Raw genomic sequence first — 23,440 nt, forward strand, 5'->3', positions numbered from 1 at the left:
GCAGAATAAATCAGTAAATGATACTATTTCCCAACCTGGTGCCCTCTGGATACTCTGGGATTTGGGTTTCTTTTGGAAAGATGGAGAGGAATCCTGTTCGACTTTTTTGATTCTTAGAATGCCTAAAACATATGCAGAATAAAAAAAGCAAAAGAAAGGGGGAAAACAGTTTCTCACTTCATTCTGTTTCATCTTTTCCCTTTGCAGAAAATTGAATCAAGATGGCCTTTGTATCAGAATTCTTGAAGCAAGCCAGGTTTATGGATGATGATGAACCACGATACCTTGTAAGTTTCTGTAACAACTAATCAATTTGATTTTACAAAGGAATGTTGGAAGTACATTTAAATGAATGAGACCTGTCATAAGATACTATAGGACAGTGTATCAACCAGAAATAGTTCTTCCTGAAATGTATTTGAATATAAGTACCTCGGGTTGGTGGTTGGTCTGTTGGTCTGAGGAGACATCTGTTTGAGGAGATATTGTCAGTGTGCTTTGAATTGTGCTCATCTGTTGCAGACAAGCACAATTCATAGTGCACTGACAATGCTTCTTCAAATGATGCTAAAACATTTGCAACCAAATTGCCAAATTCAGAGCTCAGACCAGAAGGCCATTGTCCTTCCTTTTTCTTTCCAGCAGTTTCTTTTTCCTTTTCTTTGAATAATCAGTGTGTTAAATGATAAAAAGTTGTGGTTTTTTCACTCCTCTTCTACAACTGATACTTTATTAATAAGTACTGTTAAGGGCAGCCTTTGTCCAATCCTTTTATGTATGCATTTAAATTTAGCACACATTATGAACATTCAATTTAAAATTTTAGTACTGTTTGTTAATATGTTTAGAATGCATAAAGAGTATATGTTTGATTGATATGAATACCAAAGAGAGACAAACAAAGTAGAAATGTACCTAAAAGAAAGTGGGGTGGTTGTCCATAAACTGGAATGTAAGTATTTTTTTTAATAAGGTTTTTATTGTTTTTCATTAGACAAACAAGACAAACAACATTCAACATTTAAGGGAGCTACCATTGCTCCACTTATCACAGAAGTCTAACTAGTACAAAAAAAGGTCTAACTATAGTCAGATCAATACAGAAATATAACACACACATTCTATGCTCTTGTTAAATTTAAATATTTTAATGTGAAAATTTAATTTAAAAAAATTAATAAATTTAACACACTAATTTTAATTTGAAATTAACACATTTGTAAATAAATGCATTTTGGGGGCTGGTAAATGGAGTAACAGTTGCAAATGTTGAAGTTAGTAGCACCACATCTGGGGAAAGGCAGACTGTCTTATTTTCCCCTCTTATGATATTTGAATAGATGGTGATGTTCTTTTTAAATGGTGTTAAGCTTATTTTTAGGACTTGCTTCAGTGGTGGGTTGACCTTGGTTCAGCGAACTGGTAGTGGCGGGAGGCTCCGCCCATCCACCCGGGAAGCTTCTGCACATGTGTGGAAGTGGTGCGCGCCAGTAGCACACAAAACAGTAGTAATGAGATTTCTAACCCATTACTGATTGCCTTACAGGTCTGACATCACTTCAGAATAGCAGGAAATGAACTCTGCTGGTTTTAGCAATGATGAGGCAAACGTGAGCCACCCAAAGAGATTTGGAAATGACCTTTTGTAGAGTTTCAAAATACTGAGGAAGTATTTAGCTGACTTCCTAAAATAAAAACTTCTACAAGTAGTCCTCAGCTTATGATCACAATTGAGCCCAAAGTTTCTATTGCTAAGCAAGAGAGTTGTTAAGTGAGTTTTGTCTCATTTTATAACCTTTCTTTCCACAGTTGTTAAATGAATCACAGCCATGGTTAAATTAGTGACACGGTTGCTAGGTGAATTTGACTTTCCCATTGATTTTGCTTGTCGGAAAGTCACAAAAAGTGATCACATGAGCCCAGGACACTGCAACCATTATAAATAGATATCAATTGCCAATAACAGTAGCACTTGGACTTATATACTACTTCATAGTGCTTTACAGCAATCAACCAACAATCTGGGTCCTTATTATGCCCACCTCGGAAGGATGGAAATTAGAGTTAATCTTGAGCCAATCAGCATTGAACTGCTGGCAATCGGTAGAGTTAATCTGCAATATTGCATTTTCACCACTGCATGGCTCTTTGCCAAGCATCCAAATTTTGATCATGTGACTATAGAGATGCTGCAATGGTCATAGGTGTGAAAAAAGTGGTCATAAGTCCCTTTTTTCAGTGTCATTGTAATTTCAAACATAGTTGTAAATCAAAGACCATCTGCATATACTTTCTGATTATTCATATTTAAAACCACACTGAAATCAATACTGATAATATGGAATAGCTTATACTACTGGGATCTTGCTGAAAAACACAAATACTGTATTACAAAAGGGAAGATTTTATAATTTATAATTACTTATTATATGTAATGAATGCCTCTTAGAATATTATCTTACAAATGGTGGAAATGGGTTTCCATCATTGCATCATCCAGGATATTCTTTAGTTTTCATCTAATAATTTATTTTTGAATGTACCTTGAAGATTTGGGCCAGGAAATATTTTTAATTTTAGAGCAAATGAAGTGTTTTAATTTTTCAATTTATTCTTTACAGAAAAGCTCTAAAACTGGTTCGGCGGTCCATTCTTATCCCAGTTTTGATCCTTCAGCTGATGCGGTTGCACTAAACAAAGCCATAACTGCTAAAGGTAGGAAGGAAAAATAAATATGCGAACTTACATGTTGATTTCTACTCAGATTTTTAATTCTCCAGTGCTAATGCCAATTTAGCCCATTTTTCAATGAAAGTGCTACACAAAAATGCACCTACATTTTTGTGTGTTTTTTCCTAAGCATCTTTTGGAACAGTAGGTCAACACAGTTTCAGCAAAGTCAAAATTGCAGCAGGATAGGTTCAAATCATTACCATTGGTTTGAACCTACCAGGATAGGTTCAAAGCATTATCATTCTGCTCTGGCTGAGTATGAGTGAATGTTTTGTGATTAGAGTTTAGTTGCTTGGTTTTAGTTGTTTTGGGGTTTTAGCTTAGTTTTTATATTGGGTTTCTTACATTGTATATTTTCTGTATTGATTTTATGCTGTAAGCTACCCTGAATCCACAGGAGGAGGCCTGCCTAGAAGTACAATAAACAAACAAACAAACAAACAAACAAAAAACACACCACAAATCAATCAATCAATCAATAAATAAATAAATCATGTTGTCATTTTTTTTCTTGACTTCTTCTGTTTCCTTTTTCCTTGAGTTGTCAGGTGAGCCACCCCATTTAGCAAGAGGCCATATTTTGCAATGCCTTACAAGAAATCATTTCCCTAAATCAGGGGTGTCCAACTGTGGGAATTTTAAGGCTTGTGGACTTTAACTTCCAGAATTCCCCAGCCACAAATCTTAAATGTTGCCACGGTTGGACACTTGTGACTTAAATGACGATGAGATAAAGAAGGCAAGAGTAGTTTTAATCATTTAGAGAGAATAGAAGCATATGAGAACAGTTAGAAAGCATTTCCTCTTAAAATGTTAGGAAAAGAGCCTTGGTGGCACAGTGGTTAGGATGCAGTATTGCAGGCTATTTCTGCCTGCCGGAGGCCTGAAATTTGGCAGATCGAATCTCACCAGGCTCAAGGTTGACTCAGCCTTCCATCCTTCATAGGTAGGTAAAATGAGGACCCAGATTGTTGCGGGCAATGTGCTGACTCTGTAAACCGCTTAGAGAGGGCTATAAAGCACTGTGAAGTAGTATAGAGGTCTAAGTGATATTGCTATTGGGAAAAGCATGCAGAATGTGACTTCTGGAATTCTTTCCAACTTCTTAAAAAATACTCTTAGTCATGTGACCAAAGAAGGTTTAAAATTGATGCATCTGTGATAGTCTCAAGAGTATGAATTGGTGGGACTTCTTTCTTCGGAGCCTTTGGTGGAACCTGGCCCATGTTTAAACTTAAACTTATTTTTGGAGGCTTCTTCACCTCATCCCAAATCTAGTTCCATTCTAGAAAGTTGTTCTTCAGCTTGACAGAATCCAATATCTCTTGACATATTTCTCTTTCCAATGTACTGTTGGAAGGAATAATAATAATAATAAAAATTCTGACAGGTTTAATATGTTGATGAAAACAACCTTGTTGAGCCAAAGTATTACCTTTTGATTTATTGGTTGTAGTATGGATTGAATTGATTATGTTTGAGTTAATGATTTTTTTTCTCATTCATGATTTAGGAGTTGATGAAGATGGCATCATCAATATTTTGACCAAAAGAACCAATAGCCAACGACAGCAGATCAAAAGGGCTTATCAACAGAAGCATGGCAAGGTAATTTCCTTAGTACATACCTTGCATAGATACTTTTCACTTAGATCAGTCTTTCTCAAACTTGGCAATTTTAAGAGGTATAGAATTTAGAAGTATAGTGGCTGGGGAATTCTAGGAGTTGAAGTTCACCCATCTTAAAATTGCTGAGTTTGAGAAAGAATGCCTGAGATGAATGTATACAATATTAAATTCATTACCATGTTGATTGTTGGAACATGACTTCTAAAAATCGACCACAGAAAACACACTTAATATTGGTGGGAGGAGAGGTATAGCTTCCAGTTGACCATCATGGTTCTGATTCAGGTTTGAGGAGCTTCATTGTAGAACATAGAACTTTTCTATCCCGGCCTATGCAGGTTGAAAACAAAGGAGAAAGCCATGCGCTGATATTTCAAATCAATTTTTTAATATACAAAGCATCATTTATACAAGCCAAATTCATGCATGTGAGTTCATCTTGGCAGCTTCTCAGTGAGAGGAGTTAGGCTGCTGACGAAGATCAAAGCTAATTTGCACATTCCTTTATGAGATAAAGAGTCTCCAGTTTCACTGACTTACATTTACAGCTTTTCAGCTTCTTCGCAAACAGGGCAATTCAACTCCAAGGATTTTAGCAGAGAAATAACAGTTGGCTAGTGTAGCATGGCTGGAAACCCCAAACTACAACTGACTCCATTGCAAAAGGTTGAAACTCCACCCCACATTTCCCATCAGACACCCTTAAATACCTATGGAGAGTGGTCAACAATTCCCTAGAGTTAACAAACTACAGACTACTTCCTTTTCCCATACAATTATTCTTGTCTTTTTCTTAGTCTTCTAAAGTAGGCATCTAACAAAGGCTCATGTTTTCCTCCTCCTCCTCCTCCTCCTCCTCCTCCTCCTCTTCCTCCTCTTCCTCCTGTAAGTCAGACCCTACTGTCATTGGCATATCTGCCACCTCTCGTGGTTTTTCAGGATCATCCAGGTCTATTTCTCCCTCAGTCTCTCTGCATCAGCTGGCAAAACCACTGGCCCAGTGTATCAAGATAGACCTGGCTCATCCTCCTTAGAATCTATCATTACCAGAGTTGGTCGAGGACCACTCATAACATAAAGAGGAAAGGACTTTGCAGGTCTTCTGGTCCAGGCTTATCCTCAAGCAGGACATTCTATACCATTTTGAATAAATGGCTGTCCAGCTTCTTCTTGAAAATAGGAATTTTGTCTCCTGGGCCATTCAGAACCTGGGCCATTCAGATATAAGCAGGTAAGGCCACCTGTGAATGGGTGTGAACAGAATGAGCAAAGAAAAGCCACTTTACAAGGATAAATTAGCAAGGTCTTCAACCTACCGGAACTGTTTGTTCTGAAAGTGCAAGAGCTTTATTTAGGAGATTATCACATGTCCAGAGGACAAAAGACAAGGGAGTATGTACATATTAAAAAAAAATGTAAACCAACTGATTTTTCCTTGAAGCAGGAAGAATGAAGTTCTTATGTTTTCTTGTATGTTTGAAAAGTAATGTTTATCATCTATAGGGAATCATTTTACATTTGTTTTTATAGCCTCTTGATGAAGCTTTGAAAAAAGCTCTCAAAAGCCATCTAGAAGATGTCGTCATGGCTATGCTGAAAACTCCTGCCGAATTTGATGCTGATGAGCTTAGATACTCTATGAAGGTATGTTTGTCTTTCAAGGCTTGGGTGGACATTATACTAGAGAGAGGAGAGAAAGACAGAGAGAAATCTTCTCCTCAGCTTACAGTAGGGTTGTATAACCTTGGCAACTTTAAGACTTGTGGACTTCAACTCCTGGAATTCCCCAGCCGCTGGCTGGAGAATTCTGGAAGTTGAAGTCCACAAGTCTTAAAGTTACCAAGATTGGGCACTCTTGTCTTAAAGATATATTGGAATGAATGGCATGTTTTCTGGAAGTTGTCATGTCCTCAGTCAAGTAACTGAAGGCATTTCAGGATGTGAGTTAATCAACTGAAAAAGAGTCCAAGCACCTATTTGAAAACTTATCTTGGTTGGTAAGCCACTCCCACCCAGTCACATGACCTTTAAGCAACCCTGGTCACATGATTGTCAAGCCACTCCTACCTGGTCACATGGCCAGCAAGCCACACCTACTCGGTCACAGGGCCATCAAGCCACACTTACAAAATAAGCCACAGCCACAGTGTGGCAGTAAAATTTTTTGGGAACTTTATGGATTAAAACTGGATTTAAAATTGTACTCGGAAACTAATAGAGACCCTAAGCAGGGTCTGCAGAATAGAGTAAGGAGCCCATCAGCAACTGAAGAGTCCCTGCATTTTGACAACTGCAAGTGGTCTTTAAAGGCAGTCCTATGTAGATCACATTGCAGTACTCAAAATGGATGATGATAAGACCTGACAAAAATAGAATGTAATCCAGCCCCATGTTAACTATTTGTAGTTCAAGATTCCATTATTGTGATTTGTTATCCAGTTAGATGTAGGTGAACTAATATTTCTAGCAAGGGCATAAAAGATGGAATTGTAGCTCAGTAACATTTTATAGCCAAAGGTTTCCTGCATCCTGCCTGAACATTGCACTTGATAGAATAAGTTCTTTTATAAAAACAAAGCGGATTTGCTTATGTATATTGATTTATTTCCAAACAGGGGCTTGGAACAGATGAAGATATCTTAATTGAGATTCTGGCATCAAGGAACAATAAAGAGATTAAAGACATCACCAGACAGTATCAAGAAGGTAAATTACTCCTTTAAAAAACAACACATTTAGATCTATTTTGTTAATGCCTCTTCAGCCAACAATGTGAAGCATTTGGGTAGTCCTTTGTTGATACAGATTAAATTATTATTATTATTATTATTATTATTATTATTATTATTATTATTTATTAGATTTGTATGCCGCCCCTCTGCGGAGAGTCAGAGTGGCTATATATATATCTGGTTTATGGTACATCTGAACAAAAAAACAGCTGATAATTTGTAAGGATTTTAAGAATGCTAATGCTCTGTCCCAGCATCGAGCCCCCCAAAATAAGATGCACACCACCAGATTTAGTACTAAAAGTTTACTACAAATAAAAGTTTTAGCAGTTTTGAGTGTCTTCTAAAATAAAGTAAAATCTAATAAAGTCTTCATCACTCTGCTAATAATGTCTTAGCAGATGGTCAGACTCCCAGGAATAGGCAAACACAGCAGTATTTACTAGATTGTAGCAGAGTTCCTTATCATAGACTTACAGAAGTTGGCTGGAAGTCTGGCGCTAATGTATACAGGCAAGAATGTGGATCTTTTAAAATCACAAATCTAAACACAAGAGATGCAGCAAGAATCTGGAACAAAATTGCATTGTCCTCTGCACTGAAGTGTCATGTAATGCAGCCTTAAATAGTCTGAGGGCGTGGCCCAGTAGCCAGCAGTGCTACTCATGAGGAAACCTCCTCCTGAGTAACCACTCTTGCCTCCTATAGGCCCTGTGAGTCCTAGCATCTCCTCTTCTCCTGAGTCAGTCATCTCAGGAGATGCAGAAGGCCTTGGTTGCTCTTCAGCCTCTAATACCACACCCTCTTTGCTCTCAGGCTCAGGTACCAGAAACACAGGCCACTTGTATCACACCACCACTGCTTCTGGGTCCTCTGGATCCATTGCTAGTTGTACAGGATGTGAACGGGCCACAACAACTGAATTCTATTAGTTTTTCACCAATTGAAGATAAAAATAAACAGGCTGTCAATCTAATGAATAGGGCATCTATAAAGATATATTAGAAAGAAAATAATTTATGGCTAATGCTTGCATTTGAAGCTCTTTTCTCAATATGTTTGCTCTTCTGCAGCTTTTAAGAGAGATCTCGCCAAAGACATTGTCTCAGACACTTCTGGAGATTTTCAGAAGGCTTTGCTTGCCTTACAAAAGGTTTGTATTACTCCATGATATTCAGAAGTCAGGAATGATCCATGATTGTAGCATACAATATTGAACTAACTGAGACTGATTTGTTTCAGGGTGACCGAAATGAAAACCCACATGTGAATGAAGAGTTGGTAGACAATGATGCAAGGGTAAGGAATACTTATTGCTGCCTTTGATGTATTTTTTTGTCTTGTCTGTCAAAAATGAGACTTCCTTCAGACAAGTGAATCCATTCTAAGCATTCCTCCCATATTCCCAGGAAAGAAAGAATATAAGCCTTAGAGCGGCATTTCTCAAAAGAATGTCCCGAAGTTACTCTTTCCAAAAGACAACTGGACGTCCTTGATTATTTCCTTTTGAAAACATTTTGATTTTCATCCAAGTAGCTTTTAAAAAAAATATTAAAAGTAGCTTTTAAAAAAAATAAGCTTCTTGGATGCTTGAAAAGTTTTCTTTTTTTCCCCAATATATTTTTATTAATTTTCTTAAAATAGACAGAACTGACAAACATACATTTAACATAAAAATGGGATTGTATCTTCCCCTCTTATTCTAGAAGTAAAATTTCAATACAGAAAAAGAATACATTCAAAAAATACTTAAATTCAACTTATTGCTTTAAATGAAAAGAAGAAATTTGTTTTACCTTATGTAATAAATTTTCATACATAAACTAATTCTAACATAACTCTTAAATCATATCAATGCCAATTCTAACATAAATTTAAAATCATATCACTGCTAATATAGTTCTTGGATGCTTGAAAAGTTTTCAAAGGGAAAAAAGTCTGAGAAAGTCCAGTTGCCTTTTAGAAAAAGCATTTTTACAACAATCGTGGCCTGAATGATTAAGAATCTCCACAGACATTTCATCAGAAGGGGTCTATTGAATGCAAGACCCACTTTAAATATTGCAGCCACCAAAAAGGCACAAGCAAAGAGACGTCCTATAATCAATCTTGTTGTGGGATTTACTTCCTGCCATTGCTTTTCTCAGTTGCTCAGTGGTGGATCCATTCTAGGAACCATCTTATGTTTCTCAGATGGGGTGACTCCTACAAACTCATCTGTTAAAGAAGTGTATTAGAATCGCAAGCCAAGAGAAGAGGTAATAGATCCTGCAGGAAGCATATGTCTATGTAGACCAGTAGTTCTCAACCTAAGACCATCGGAAAACACATTATCTCTAATGTATCTCTAATGTATCTCTAATGTTTTGGAATCTCTCTCTCAAAATGGCTTCTTTCGTTGTAACAGAAATTATACGAGGCTGGAGAGAGAAAGAAAGGAACGGATGTTAATGCTTTCATTGAAATTCTCATTACCAGAAGCCCCATGCACCTTCGAAGAGGTAAGCAGAAAGCAAGAAATGACATGTTGCTGAAATGCTTTTATCTTAAAGAGGAACATCTTAGTAAGATTTTTTTTTAAAAAAATACTGTGTGTTGTGAGTGGTCTACGGTAGGTCAGTTAGTCACAGATTCTGAGGAGAATGAACCAGGCCCGTCTTGGTATCCTAGGCCAACGCTCTTGACAACTGAGTCAGATAGTGAGAGTAAGGGAGAGTTGGAACTTGAGGAACCTCCAGAGACTGTGGAAACCCCAATGAAGGTAATTTCTGAGTCAGAGAAGGAGAGGGACATGGGAGAGGAGCCCCTATTAGATACCTGGGTCAGAAGGTCACGAAGCAGACAGGAATAACTTTATGGGAAAAAGTTGAGAAAGTGAGTCTATGAAAGAAAGTCTAGACTAGTGGTTCTCAACCTTTCTAATGCCATGACCCCTTAATACAGTTCCTCATGTTGTGGTGACCCCCAACCGTAAGTCTAGCGCCAAATCTCCCAACATAGCTTTAAACTGTAGGCAGGAAGGTCAGAGGGACACCTCCACGGTAAACGCCTGACTGGTCAGATTGTAAAAATATGTTCCTTCGGTGCCAGAATAGAAACTTTAGTTCCTAACACCATGGAAAATATGTCTTTTCCCATGATCTTAGGCGACCCCTGTGAAACAGTCATTCGATCCCCAAAGGGGTCCCGACCCCCAGGTTGATAACCACTGGTCTAGACAGTTATATCTCTAGGAAACAGTTGACCACACCCAGACAGGATATTAAGGAGGATTTCTGAGTAATGGGGTGTGGTGTTGCAACGTTTGTAATGATGGCAGTCCTAGATTTGGGATTCCAGAAATGCCACGCTGGCAACGTGCTATTACTCTTCTAAATTCATCGGGCAGAGATGCAGCTGTGTGGGTAAAACCTGGAGCATCGTGAATGTGTGTATGTGTGCAACCGAAGAACCCTTATCTTACGGAGGAATGATAATTAGCTTTGACTCTAGGCAGCTGCCCGGAAGTTTATCTCTGATCCAATTTAACATGGAAAGCTGCCAAGATGGGCTGAAATGCATGAGTTTGCTTGTATAAATCCTGCTTGTTATATAAAAATGTGTTATTTGAAATCTCAGCATGTGGATTCTCCCATTGTTCCAATCTGAATAGGACAGAGCAGAACACTGTGTAATAATTTATTAGTGAGATTTGAAAAAGGGTTAACCAAAACTATAATGCTGAATGATGGGCAATGTGTTAAAATTAGTATACAGTGTTTCACTTAAGGACTTTTTTAAAGTTACAAAAGCACTGAAAAAAATGTGATTTGTGACTGTTTTCACTCATATGACCATTGCAGCATCCCATGGTCATGTGATCAAAGTCCAGATGCTTGGCAACTGGCATGTATTTATGACAGTTGCAGTATCCTGGGGTCATGCGATCCCCTTTTGTGGCCTTCCAACAAGCAAAGTCAATTGGGAAGCAGATTTACTTAACAGTTGTGTTACTAACTTAAAAACTGGTGTGATTTACTTAAAAAGGGCCATAAAGTGGTCCATCAACTCCCTTAACAACTGTCTTGCTTGAAATTTTGGGATCAATTGTGGTTGCAAGTCAAGGAACTCCTAAATTTAAATCCAGAAGTGGAGTGCACAATCCTTTGTATTTAAATTGAACTTGCATAATTTGAGATTCCAGGTGTGTGTGTGTATAGCTCCCAGAAGCCTTCTGTATGGTCTCTGCCCCTTCTAAAAGCTGACCACAGACTATAATCTTGATCTGATGGATAGGAAAAGTGTTAAATACATGCAGCATAATCAGATACTGTATACTTGTTAGGGGAACAATGTACATGTTCCAAATTGTTCTCTTTGGTTTCAGTTTTTCAGAGATACCGGAACTACAGCAAACATGACATGGAGAAAGTTCTGGACCTTGAACTGAAAGGAGACATTGAGAATTGCTTGACGGCAGTTGGTACGTAACCCTCCTCTGTACGAAAGGTGTTCCTTCATAAATTTGGTCCCAAGATTATACTCTTCTGGAATGTTACTCTTCCAGAGATCAGATTAGCCGAAATGGCTGTTGGACAACATGGCACAATTATCCGCTGCCTAGGTATAGTTCAGCGACCTATAAGAACACACAGATGGGGTCACATGTCATGGACTACATTACTCTGAGTACAATCTCCAGCTACATTCACCAATGCAATTTCTTAAAGAAACAGCTCCTAATCTGAGCTAAATATCTCTTTAGTCCAGTGGTTCTCAAACTTTCTAATGTCAGAACCCCTTAATACAGTTCCTCATGCCGTAGTGACCCGCAACCATAAGTCTAGCACCAATTCTCTGAATAGAGCTTTAAGCTGATTGGCAGGAAGGTCAGAGGGACACTCCCACTGTAAACGCCTGATTGGTCGGATTGTAAAAATACGTTCCAAGGTGCCAGAATAGAAGCTTTAGTTCCCAACACCATGGGAAATTTGTCTTTTCCCATAGTCTTAGGCAACCCCTGTGAAACGATCATTCGAACCCCCAAAGGGGTTCCGACCCCAGGTTGAGAACCACTGCTTTAGTCTATCAGCACAGGTGGGTTGCTATCTGTTCTCACCAGTTCGGTAAACCGGAAGTGACCACCCACCCACCCGCTCGGACATCAAAAATGCTCTGTACATTGCACAAAAGTGTTGTGTGCACCCAAAGCAACGGCCTACATACTCCCTTAACCGGCAGTTAAAGTAAGTGGAACCCACTACTGGATTGGACAAAACCTTTTTTACTCTGAAGGATTGTGAATGCCGTCGTGTTCTTAGGGATGGAAGTCAGAGTGTCAATTGGGTCATGATACAGTTTTATTGCCAGTTATTATTGCTTTGATCTCAGCTGCTGATTGTGTATTTATTTTGCATTTTTGCATGTGTGTTTTTGCTGGGTGGGGGTGGGGGGTCCACCCAGTCTCACATGTTTGAGAGGAGCAGTTATAAACATAGAAACAAATCAATTTGCCTCTTAGGTTAATAAGTAGTGTTGGGCGAACCCAATGAAGTTTCGGTTTGGTGAACTCACCCGAACTTTGCCGTGAAGTTTGGGTGAGTTCGCCGAACCCGAACTTTTGCTTGCAGCAAGCCACTGCAGCGTCCTTTTCTGTAGAAATAAACAAGAAGACGGGGAATTCTCCACCTCCTTTTGCTTCCTTTTATTTTTACAGAAAAGGATGCTGCAGCGATGCTGCAAGCAAAAGGAGGTGGGAAATCCCACGAAGGGGTTCTGGGGGCGGGGCTTTGACATCACAGAGACTCCTTCCTCCCCGTTTCGGCCAGCCAGGAAGTAGTCTCCATGACGTCAAAGCCCCGCCCCCGGAATCCCTTCATGGGATTTCCTACCTCCTTCTGCTTGCAGCACCGCGAGCAAAAGGAGGTGGGAAATCCCACGATGGGATTCCCCACTCTCCTCCCAGGCAGCGGCATTTCACGGTGTTCTGCCGAACCTGAACTCGAACTTTACCCGAACTTTTTAAAAAGTTCGGGTTCGCAGGCCGAACACTGCAAAGTTTGGCACAAACCCGAACTTTGCAGGTTCGGTTCGCCCAACACTATTAATAAGGCTCCAGTCTTATACACTGCCCTTGTAGTAGGGAGGGTATAGCAGCCTTAGATCTTGCCCTGCATAATCAGTCAGTGACCTTAATAACAACAAAGTATTTTGTATGATGTTTTGTTAAGTTATCTTACTATTAAACAATCACTTCCAGAAGAAAACTGGTAAATCTGAGAAAGCAACCAATATCTTGCGGGTGTTTGGTTTTTTAATGAATGAATAAATAAATAATAAATTAACTTTGGGAAATATTCAGTTGTATCAACAAAACAAAGGAGCATGTGTCTGTTTTATCTTTTCTTTGCCTGCTGTGTTTTAACTTTTTGGATAAAACTTCAAGGATATTTCTTAAAGTCATAAAAAGATTTCTTCCTTCTTCTCTGCCTAGTTCTGCCACAATTCTTTTGTTAGCTATATATAACTGCAATGGGTAATTATTCATGAGATCATGATCTTTGGAAAAAAACCATGATATTTCTTTCTTTGCACTTCACCTTTGTTAATTTATGGTCATAAATAATCTGGGTTCTTTTTCATTTCCAGTGAAATGTGCTGTAAGCAAGCCGGCTTTCTTTGCTGAGAAGCTCTACCTAGCAATGAAGGTAAAATAAATGTTGCCAGCAGGAAGGGGGGCTTTATTTTAAAGGAGCAATGCCAACACAAACATTACACTTTCAGTATTCATACCTGTTCTGTCTGGGTTCCCCCAGACCTCAACACCAACTGGAAAAAACAGCCAGACACTCTGGTAAAAGCAAAAGTACTTTATAGCTGGAAAAAATAAACACAGAGGAAAACCTGTTCTTCCCAACAGACAGGCTATAATACTTTACAGCAGAGTCCTGATGTCCAGACAATACAGCAAGCTTCTTGCTGGCACACCCACCCCAAGGTTTCAGTAGTCAAAGGCACAAACCAGGATTCCAAGACGCCAAAGTTCACAGCCAGGTCCCAAGACTCTCAAAGATAAAACTCCACAAGCCAGGAAGGGTGGGTCTGCCTTTTAGCCTTTCCAAAGAGCACCACACCCAAACCCAGCTGTTGCCTCTTTAATGCTGAAAGTACCTAGCCAATTGGTCCCTTCGCTGTGTAGCTCTTCTCTGTCGCAGATCAATTATGGCTTGTGCATTTTCCTCTAAGGAATCCAGGCTTCTTGCTGGGGAGAGCTCCCTCTGGGGGGACTCTGGCTGTCCTCCCTCTTCTTCAGCCTGGGATTCCTCCTCCTCGTCTGCCTGCACCTCCTGTTCCTCATCCTCTCCCTCTGAGCTGGAAACCGACAGAAGATCAGCCGTTCCCTGAGGGGCCTCAGACGGAACCACAACAATACCGAGACCGCCTTCTGCTGCACGAATCCCAGCGACCGATTAGGTCCCACAGAGTGGGCCTTCTCCGGGTCCCGTCAACTAAACAATGTCAGTTGGCGGGCCCCAGGGGAAGAGCCTTCTCTGTGGCGGCCCCAACTCTCTGGAACCAGCTCCCCCCAGAGATTAGAACTGCCCCTACCCTCCTCGCCTTTCGCAAACTCCTTAAAACTCACCTTTGTCGTCAGGCATGGGGAAACTGAGATATCTCCCCCGGGCCTATATAATTTATGTATGGTATGTTTGTAGGTATGTCTGCTTAAAAATTGGGTTTTTTAACTGTTTTAAATTTTAAATTGTTAATTATTAGATTTGTCAGGAACTGTTTTTATTGTGTTGTGAGCCGCCCCGAGTCTGCGGAGAGGGGCGGCATACAAATCTAATTAATAATAATTAATAATAATAATCAGTTTGTACCACATTCCCAGTTAAGGCAGACAATTTTGGGCTCAAATTAGAAATAACGTTTTCAAAGAACATAAATCCTTCCATTCCATTGGGAACGGAACCGAAGAAGCTTCCTGGGTTAGAAGCAAAATGTCTTCACGGAAAAAAGCAAAACAAAGGGGCAGTTGCCTTTTGAAAAAGCACCTTTGGAAATCACACACAAATGTTTGCTGTTGGGAACATGCAAGATCTCATCCCCTGCCTGGCAAACAGTATCTGGGAGTGGTTCATTATGTTGCTTACAATAGCAGAGGCCTTTCTGAAATCAGAAAAGGACTCTCTGACTCTATGGAGACAGATTCCCCTCTAACAGAAACTCAGGTAGTGTAAACAATAGAGTGTGAACTCAAATTTCTAGTACAGACAGGTGTGGTTTGAGTTGCATCAATATGGGTGTAGACGGAAAGATTATGATGTCTATTTCTGAATGAATATGCAAGGACTTTTGTTTCTCTGAGGTGGCTCATTTGTATGGGATCCTTGGGGTTTTCCGAGCTACAAATGGCTCTTTTGTCGTCTTCTGGGTTGTCACTTGAAAGTCGGGATACCTACCATAAAGGCAAAGAGAGTTTAAATTACCTCATAAACCAAGCAGAGGGAAGCCACCTAAACTCAAGAGTTATGAAAAAGTTTATTTCCATTTTTTTGCCCCACAGGGTTCCGGAACACGCAACAGAACTCTGAACAGAATTATGGTGTCTCGGGCTGAAATCGACATGAATGAAATCAAAGGTTTTTACAAGGCAAAATACGGGGTGTCTCTCTGCCAGGCAATTTTGGTAGGTTATTTTTGCTTTTATTTGTGGTGAACCGGGGTTTAAGGAATTAGACCTTGTGGTTAAGGAATTAGAATTAGAACCAGAACTAACTGGTGGGCCCCAGGGGAAGAGCCTTCTCTGTGGTGGCCCCGGCCCTCTGGAACCAACTCCCCCCGGAGATTAGAACTGCCCCCACCCTCCCTATCTTTCGTAAACTACTCAAGACTCATTTATACCACCAGGCATGGGGGAGTTGAGATAGCTCTTCCCCCTAGGCCATTACAAGTCATGCATGGTATGTTTGTGTGTATGTCTGGTTTTATAATAGGGGTTTTTAGTTGTTTTTTATTATTGGATTGTACATGTTGTGTTTATTATTGTTGTTAGCCGCCCCGAGTCTGCGGAGAAGGGCGGCAGACAAATCCAATAAATTATTATTAATTATTATTATTAACTAGCTGTTTGGTTTGCAATGGGACTCAAGAGTCAGTTTTTATTTCCGTTGACAGAATTATGCATATTGTGACTATATTTGGATGGGGATAACAGTAATACTAAGTCAGTTGAGAAGGGCAGCATAGAAATCTGAATGAATGAATAAATAAATAAATAAGTAAATGTTATTGAGACTATTATAATTAAGATTAATATTTTTTATTATCTTTATTAATCTTTAGTACATGTGTTCACCCAGATTTTAAAGTAATTCTTCAGCACGCATAAAATACCAGGTTTTTGTTTTATGTGGTTGCAGCCAAACAAGTGGAGACAGGATTGTGTATAGTGCGTGAACCTAGCTTTAGAATATAAGAAGGGGTTAGATGAATGGGAGGGACATGATTGCATCACTCTGGTTTTTGTTGGATATCAATTCATCTTTCCCCCCACAAGCAGGATGAAACAAAGGGAGATTACGAAAAGATTTTGGTGGCTTTGTGCGGCGGTGATGACTAAGCTCTGCATCGTGTACATTCCAGTTACTTCCTTGAAAATTGTTGAGAATATGATCTTCCTTAACTAAAGGAATCTTTGAACCAAGATTTCTTTGAATAAGAAGAAAGCCTTTATATATATGTATAGCCAAAGCCAATGGCATAGAAAGAACCATTGTGTTTGCTTTTGTAAGTTTAAGATATATAAAACGTAGTGTTGGTCTACACAGGCCCAGTTAACATTCCAAATAAAATCAAATCTGTTATCTAGTGTGATGATTAATTTTCTCCTGTCAATGTTGATTCTCTGCCTTTAAGAAAGAAAGATGCAAATCCTTCAAATATTAATTCCAAGAAGGGGCTCTGTAGAGTCAGTGGTGGATTCCTTTTTTTTAAAAAAAAATACTTTATTAATTTTCCATAAAAGGACATACAGACTCACAAACATTTAAACACATAGTAGGGGTTATAATTACCCCTCTCTTCTTGAAGTCAATTTTTAATACAGAAAAAAGGATAAATTCTTAAGTCATTAAGTCAACATAGTATTCTAAGTGAAAAGAAGAATTTTGTTTACATATTGTAATAAACATAGGGTTAAGTTAATAAAAAAGAAAAACAAACAACAACAAAAATTCCAATAACATTTTTATATATTCATGCAATTTTCGTAACCTTAATTTTAATTTTATTTTTGTCTATCCATGTATAAACTTTATTCCAAATAATATAAAATTCAGATTCTTCTTGATCATTCAGCCTTCTTGTCATCATATTCCTACCAGTGCAGTCTGAAGCTGCGCACTGGTAAGAGCGCGGTGATGATGTAAATTTTGGTGATTTTTTTCCAGGTTTAGATGGCTTGCGTCCTGTGCTATCGGGAACCCCCCCCATCCACCCTCACATTAATGCTGACCTTTATTCTTGTTTTGGCTTGTAATGTCATCCTGAGCATGTACAGAAGTGAAATTGTGCGATGGGATGCGCTTGTGCACGCGAAATGTCACAATGTGCACCAGTAACAAAATGTAACTGAAGCCCACCCCTGAATAGAGTGACAACAATCTCAACACAATGAGTCTTACAAGAGGCCATCCCCAGCCACACCCTTAGACATGCATTCTGGTTGCCATACAACAGGGACTTTCAAAGGTTCTAGGGAAGAATAATAGTGGCACGCTGGAGATGGGATTATTCACCCTGAAAGAGATCCTGCTGGTTTCTACTAATAGTCAAGACATTTATAAATATTAGTGGTCATCTTGAGGAGCACCTATTTGTCAGTATTCAAGGTTTGGAGAGTATCTTAAAGATTATCTAGCTTTCCCTGGTCATTGCAGGAATCAAATGACCTAATTGCTAAAGCCCACTGCAACAATATTGCCAAAAAGGCTTCTAGAGTTGTTAACCTGATCCTACGTAGCTTCTGCTCCGGCAATCTCACACTACTCACAAGAGCCTACAAAACTTTTGCCAGACCCATCCTTGAATACAGCTCATCTGTCTGGAACCCATACCACATCTCGGACATCAACACCCTTGAAAATGTCCAAAGATATTTCACCAGAAGAGCCCTTCACTCCTCCACTCGAAACAGAATACCCTACAAAAATAGACTAACAATCCTGGGTCTAGAAAGCTTAGAACTACGGCGCCTAATACACGATTTAAGTATTGCCCACAAGATCATATGCTGCAACGTCCTACCGGTCAATGACTACTTCAGCTTCAACCGCAACAACACAAGAGCACGCAACAGATTCAAACTTAATATTAACCGCTTCAAACTTGACTGTAAAAAATATGACTTTAACAATCAAGTTGTAGAAGCGTGGAACTCATTACCGAACTCAATAGTGTCAACCCCTAACCACCAACATTTCTCCCTTAGACTATCCATGATTGACCTCTCCAGGTTCCTAAGAGGTCAGTAAGGGGCGTACATAAGTGCACTAGTGTGCCTTTCGTCTCCTGTCCAATTGTCTTTCCTTTATCTCATATATCATATATATTTTCTTCCTTTCATATATCTTCTCTATTTTTACATATTATCTTTGTATATATTACTTCATGTCTATTCTCTTCCATATGTTTTGTGTATTGGACAAATAAATAAAAAACAAACAAATAAATAAATCTACTACTACAGTAATCATGACAGATTATCCTCCAGCCACTGTTTAAACTCTTTCACCAAAGACACTACCATTTCCTGAGAGGGACTGCTGTATTGCTAGGCATCGCTTCCTGTAGCATAGGTAAAGCCAAGCTTCCCCTTTTCATTCAATTGCAATGAATGTATTTCTGGCCACAGGCAACGGAACTTTCCCGCAAACTATGTTTAAGAAACCTGTAATATTTACAGATAACTTTGCACAAAGAAGAAACATGTTAGGTTTGCTTAAATTAGTAATTTGCTCAAGTAAAATGCAGAAACAGAAGCCACCTGATTTGGTACAATTATAGGCATTGTACAGGTGTAAGTCTCTCTTGAACACCATGGTTTGTAATTATGAAACAGGATGTTTAGATCTTGATTGAATAAGTTCTTACATCTTTCCAATGAAGTGCTATATTGCATTAACTTTAATCCCGGATAAAATTTTAGAGTCTAGGATGTCTGTTCATCAAAGGGGTTTTTTTGGGGACATTTCACAATGTATTTGCAGAAATAGGATTCATTGTCCAAATTGAGAGGGGGATCACTAGATTTTTGATAAGGCAACAAGAAATCCAGTGTTGCAGCAGAAAATTGGGGTAAGCCTACCTCTCTCTTCTGTAAAAGGATCATTTAAAACAGAGGTCTTCAAACTTGGCAACTTTAAGACTTGTGGACTTCAACCCCCAGAATTCTCCAGCCAGCACAGCTGGCTGGAGAACTCTGGGAGTTGAAGTCCACAAGTCTTAAAGTTGCCAAGTTTGGTGACCCCTGATTTAAAAGATACATGATTGTGGATCAGGCACCTAAGAGGTTTCAGACAGAAATTTTCTGCCAATATAAAGGGATATCAGTTGGCGTTCGTAAAACTAAAAGCTTTCTTATAAAAAAAAGGATGGGGATGGTCTACCAAGTATCAAATTCCCAAACAGTTTCACCCTGCCCAATCCAATTCCTTTGAGTGGAAAATCAGAATATACATTTTAACTAACGTAAAAGATTAAGTCACCTGAAGTTTCATGAGATCTGGAATGAAGAACCACACCTCATTCAGCTTTTGTTAAATGATAAATATTGTGAGTAACTGAACATCTATTGCAGGGGTGTCAAACTCGTATCACAGTGGCGTCATATGACATATCAGTACTTTTCCTCCTTCACTAAACCAGGCATGGGCGTGGCCAGTGCATGATGCTTCTGGACCCTGTTTGACAGCCCCGATCTATCGTCTTGCCAATAAATTGGGCTGTTGTGTTGCTGTTAAGACTTTGTAACTTTTTTTCTCTTGCTTTGTTTGCTATCCTGTCTCCATATTAAAATAATCACGTAAATCAGGACTACTAACCATTAGCTATAAACATTTCCAAAATCCAGTTGGAACAAGAGGGTTGAATCACAGACTGGTTTAGACATCATGTTAAGCATCACGTTAACCTTAAATAAAGGTTCAGGAGGGAAGTGTTTTTAATAGGAAAGTGAACACAAGAACAAGGGGGCACAATCTGAGGTTAGTTGGAGAAAAGATCAGAAGCAACATAAGAAAAATATTATTTTACTGAAAGAATAGTAGATGCTTGGAACAAACTTCCAGCAAACTTCCAACAAACTTTGTGGTTGGTAAATCCACAGTAACTGAATTTAAACATGCCTTGGATAAACATATATCCATCCTAAGATAAAATACAGGAAATAGTATAAGGACAGACTAGATGGACAATGAAGTTTTTTTGTGCCATCAATCTCCTATGTTTCTATGTTTCTATGTGTTCTTTTGGCCATGCCTGGTTGAATACGCTGGGAATGCACATTGCATTAAGCTGTAAAGTACAGTTTACAGACCACAATGACATTTCACACAAGAAACAAAGGTATATTTGGTTGTAGTTTACCTTGCTATCTCAGCATCACACTTAGTTTCTTCTCTGAAATATTCTGGGCTGAAATTAAAGCTTTAGTGTTTCTATTTTATTTAAATTTATTGGCTGCCCAATTCGAGTGGATTTATCAATGTTTTACTTCGGATTAAAAAGATTAAAGAAATTGGAATAAATGTTGTCCAACCAAGTACACACATTTATATAATCAAATGCAGTATAATACCAACATTTAAAGCCACTGATGGCACGACAGCAGGTTATTTCAGGGACTGTTTCTCCCTAGTTATATCTATCTATCCCACAAGTTCCAGCTAGAGAGGTATGTTGTGGTTCCTGCCAGCCAAGATATTTTGTCAACTGGGACTTAGGAGGCACAACTATATTGTTATGGGCCCTGCCCTGTGGAATATCATTCCTGCCAAGGCAAGACTGGTGCCACCCTGTTAGCCTTCTGGAAGGGACCCAAAACATTATTGTGAATCCCCTGATAGAGTGGAGCCAACTAGGTGGTTATATGATAATTCTTTGGAATGTACTCTCATATATGGCGGGGGGGGGGTTTTCTTTGCCAGTTTGCTTAAAAGAAAACTTTTTAATTTAATTGTATTGCATTTAATACTTTTAATGCATCTGGACTTTTTTTTATTATATACACTGCCCAGAATCACTTGTTTGTTATGGGCACAATTTATCCAGTCATTCTAAATTATGGCATTCTAAATTATGGCATTCCTGAATTAATTAGAGCATGCCCTCTGAAGCTAAATATATTAAACATTAAGAGCAGCATTATTTCCTTTTATTGGAGGGAGAACTTAGTTAGGAAAAAAATACTAATGTTAGTTTTGTTAACTAACCATATAAAACTATGGTTAACTAATAGTGTGGTAATAAAGTTGCCTAGGTCAGTGATGGTGAACCTATGGCATGTGTCAACTGAACCCTGGGATTGGTGCTCATCAGGAAGTACATTTCCAAACTTCCATTTGGCCCATTTGCCCATTTTTTGCTCTCTCCAGGCTTCAAGTGTCTTTCCTGAACCCCGAGGAGAGCAAAAAACCCACCCAATGGGCCTGTGTGCATGTGTGTAGGGCATCATGTAGGGATTGTGTGCATGCACGGGTGAGCAGCACAGGGGTTGTGTGCATACACAGGGATTATGGATGTGGGTATGTCATGCACCCTTTTGGCACCTGAGCCAAAAAAGGTTCACCTTCCCTGGTCTAGGAATACATGTATGCTTTAAGAAAATAATAATAATTATCAAAAAGCTGAATTCAATTTCTAATGCAATGTGGCCGCGCAAGCAGTCATCTGTCTTCCCAGATATGCCCATGTTTCGTCACCACTCCGCACCCTGCACTGGTTGCCGGTTAGTTTCCGGACACAATTCAAAGTGTTGGTAATGACCTATAAAGCCCTACATGGCATCGGACCAGAATGCCTACGGGACTGCCTTCTGCCGCCCAAATCCCAGCGGCCGATTAGGTCCCACAGAGTTGGCCTTCTCCGGGTCTCATCGACTAAACAATGTTGTATGGTGGGACCTAGGGGAAGAGCCTTCTCTGCGGTGGCCCTGGCCCTCTGGAATCAACTCCCCCTGGAGATTTGAACTGCCCCCACCCTCCTCGCCTTCCACAAGACTTTGAGGACCCATTTATGTCGCCAGGCATGAGGAAATTAATGTACCCCCCTTTTGACTAGTAAGACTTGAATTTGGTTATGATTGCGTAGTATCGATTGTCTTTTAATGATAGTGGGTTTTAACTATAGTTTTAATCATTAGATTTGTACTGTATTGTTATTGTTGTTGTGAACTGCCCCGAGTCTTCGGAGAGGGGTGGCATACAAGTCTAATAAATAATAATAATAATAATAATAATAATAATAATGATGATGATGCATGTTTTCTTATGACCTTGATTGCAACATGCATACAGCCCTATTTAAAGTCTTTGGGGTTCAGAAGAGGCCACTTCTAGCAAATAACTCCAAATTCTAGTACATCTTATTCATTGGTATTTGCCTTTCTGGAATGTCATCCTTTTTCTCCATACACACCTAATTTAAAGTTATTTCTCCGGTGACCAAATTCAAAACATTTATTTTTGTTTCATGCCTATGCTTGCTCATGAACAAAGAACCGAGAGAGTTTTGATTTATGAACATTTCTTGCCAAGTTGTTTATTCAGGAAGGTGAATATAAACTTTCTTGCTATTGTGAAATTGATGACAAATATTCATGAAGTACAATACTTCTCCTTATGATTTATAAAACATATGAATAATCTACTGTAAATATAAATGTCTCAGATGACAATTCCTTACAATATAGGGACTTTACATCCAGAAACTATTATGTATGACATTTAGCAGCTTTTGTTTTCAAAATTTTGAATAGGAAATTGGGAGAATGTAGAAGTAACTGGTTCAAATGTTAATCACATTTCATTATTTGATTTTAGAAAAACTATTAAATGTAAGGCTTAAACCTCTGTTTCAACACAAATTAGCAACACTGGCTTATGTTAGTGATCAGGGCCTCGGTGGCACAATGGGTAGAGTGCAGTACTGCAAGCTACTTCTGTTGATCACTGGCTGCCAGCAGTTTGGCAGATGGAATCTCAGTAGGCTCAAGGTTGACTCAGCCTTCAATCCTTCCAAGGTCAGTAAAAGGAGGACCCAGATTGTTGGGGACAACAAACAGACTCAAACTCAACCCTGATAAG

At 39.1% G+C, this 23,440-nt stretch overlaps 1 protein-coding gene across 3 annotated transcripts in view; it reads left to right on the top strand.

Moving 5' to 3' along the window:
- Positions 1–23,440, top strand: part of ANXA1 (annexin A1) — a 49,225-nt gene that overhangs the window by 5,142 nt on the left and 20,643 nt on the right. Inside the window, exons 2-13 of one of the 3 annotated variants that reach the window (XM_070742662.1) lie at positions 208–287; positions 2,622–2,715; positions 4,247–4,341; positions 5,893–6,006; positions 6,978–7,068; positions 8,168–8,247; positions 8,337–8,393; positions 9,502–9,595; positions 11,461–11,556; positions 13,722–13,780; positions 15,643–15,765; positions 16,639–16,942. In XM_070742662.1, the coding sequence (XP_070598763.1) occupies positions 222–287; positions 2,622–2,715; positions 4,247–4,341; positions 5,893–6,006; positions 6,978–7,068; positions 8,168–8,247; positions 8,337–8,393; positions 9,502–9,595; positions 11,461–11,556; positions 13,722–13,780; positions 15,643–15,765; positions 16,639–16,698 (1,029 nt within the window). In that variant the 5' untranslated portion in view covers positions 208–221 and the 3' untranslated portion in view covers positions 16,699–16,942. Of the gene's footprint in view, positions 1–207; positions 288–2,621; positions 2,716–4,246; positions 4,342–5,892; positions 6,007–6,977; positions 7,069–8,167; positions 8,248–8,336; positions 8,394–9,501; positions 9,596–11,460; positions 11,557–13,721; positions 13,781–15,642; positions 15,766–16,635; positions 16,943–23,440 lie in introns of those variants that run through there. The other 2 variants (XM_070742661.1, XM_070742663.1) reach the window with 2 other exon arrangements.

This window comes from Erythrolamprus reginae, chromosome 2, assembly GCF_031021105.1.
Source record: "Erythrolamprus reginae isolate rEryReg1 chromosome 2, rEryReg1.hap1, whole genome shotgun sequence".
NCBI classification, from domain to species: Eukaryota; Metazoa; Chordata; class Lepidosauria; order Squamata; family Dipsadidae; genus Erythrolamprus; species Erythrolamprus reginae.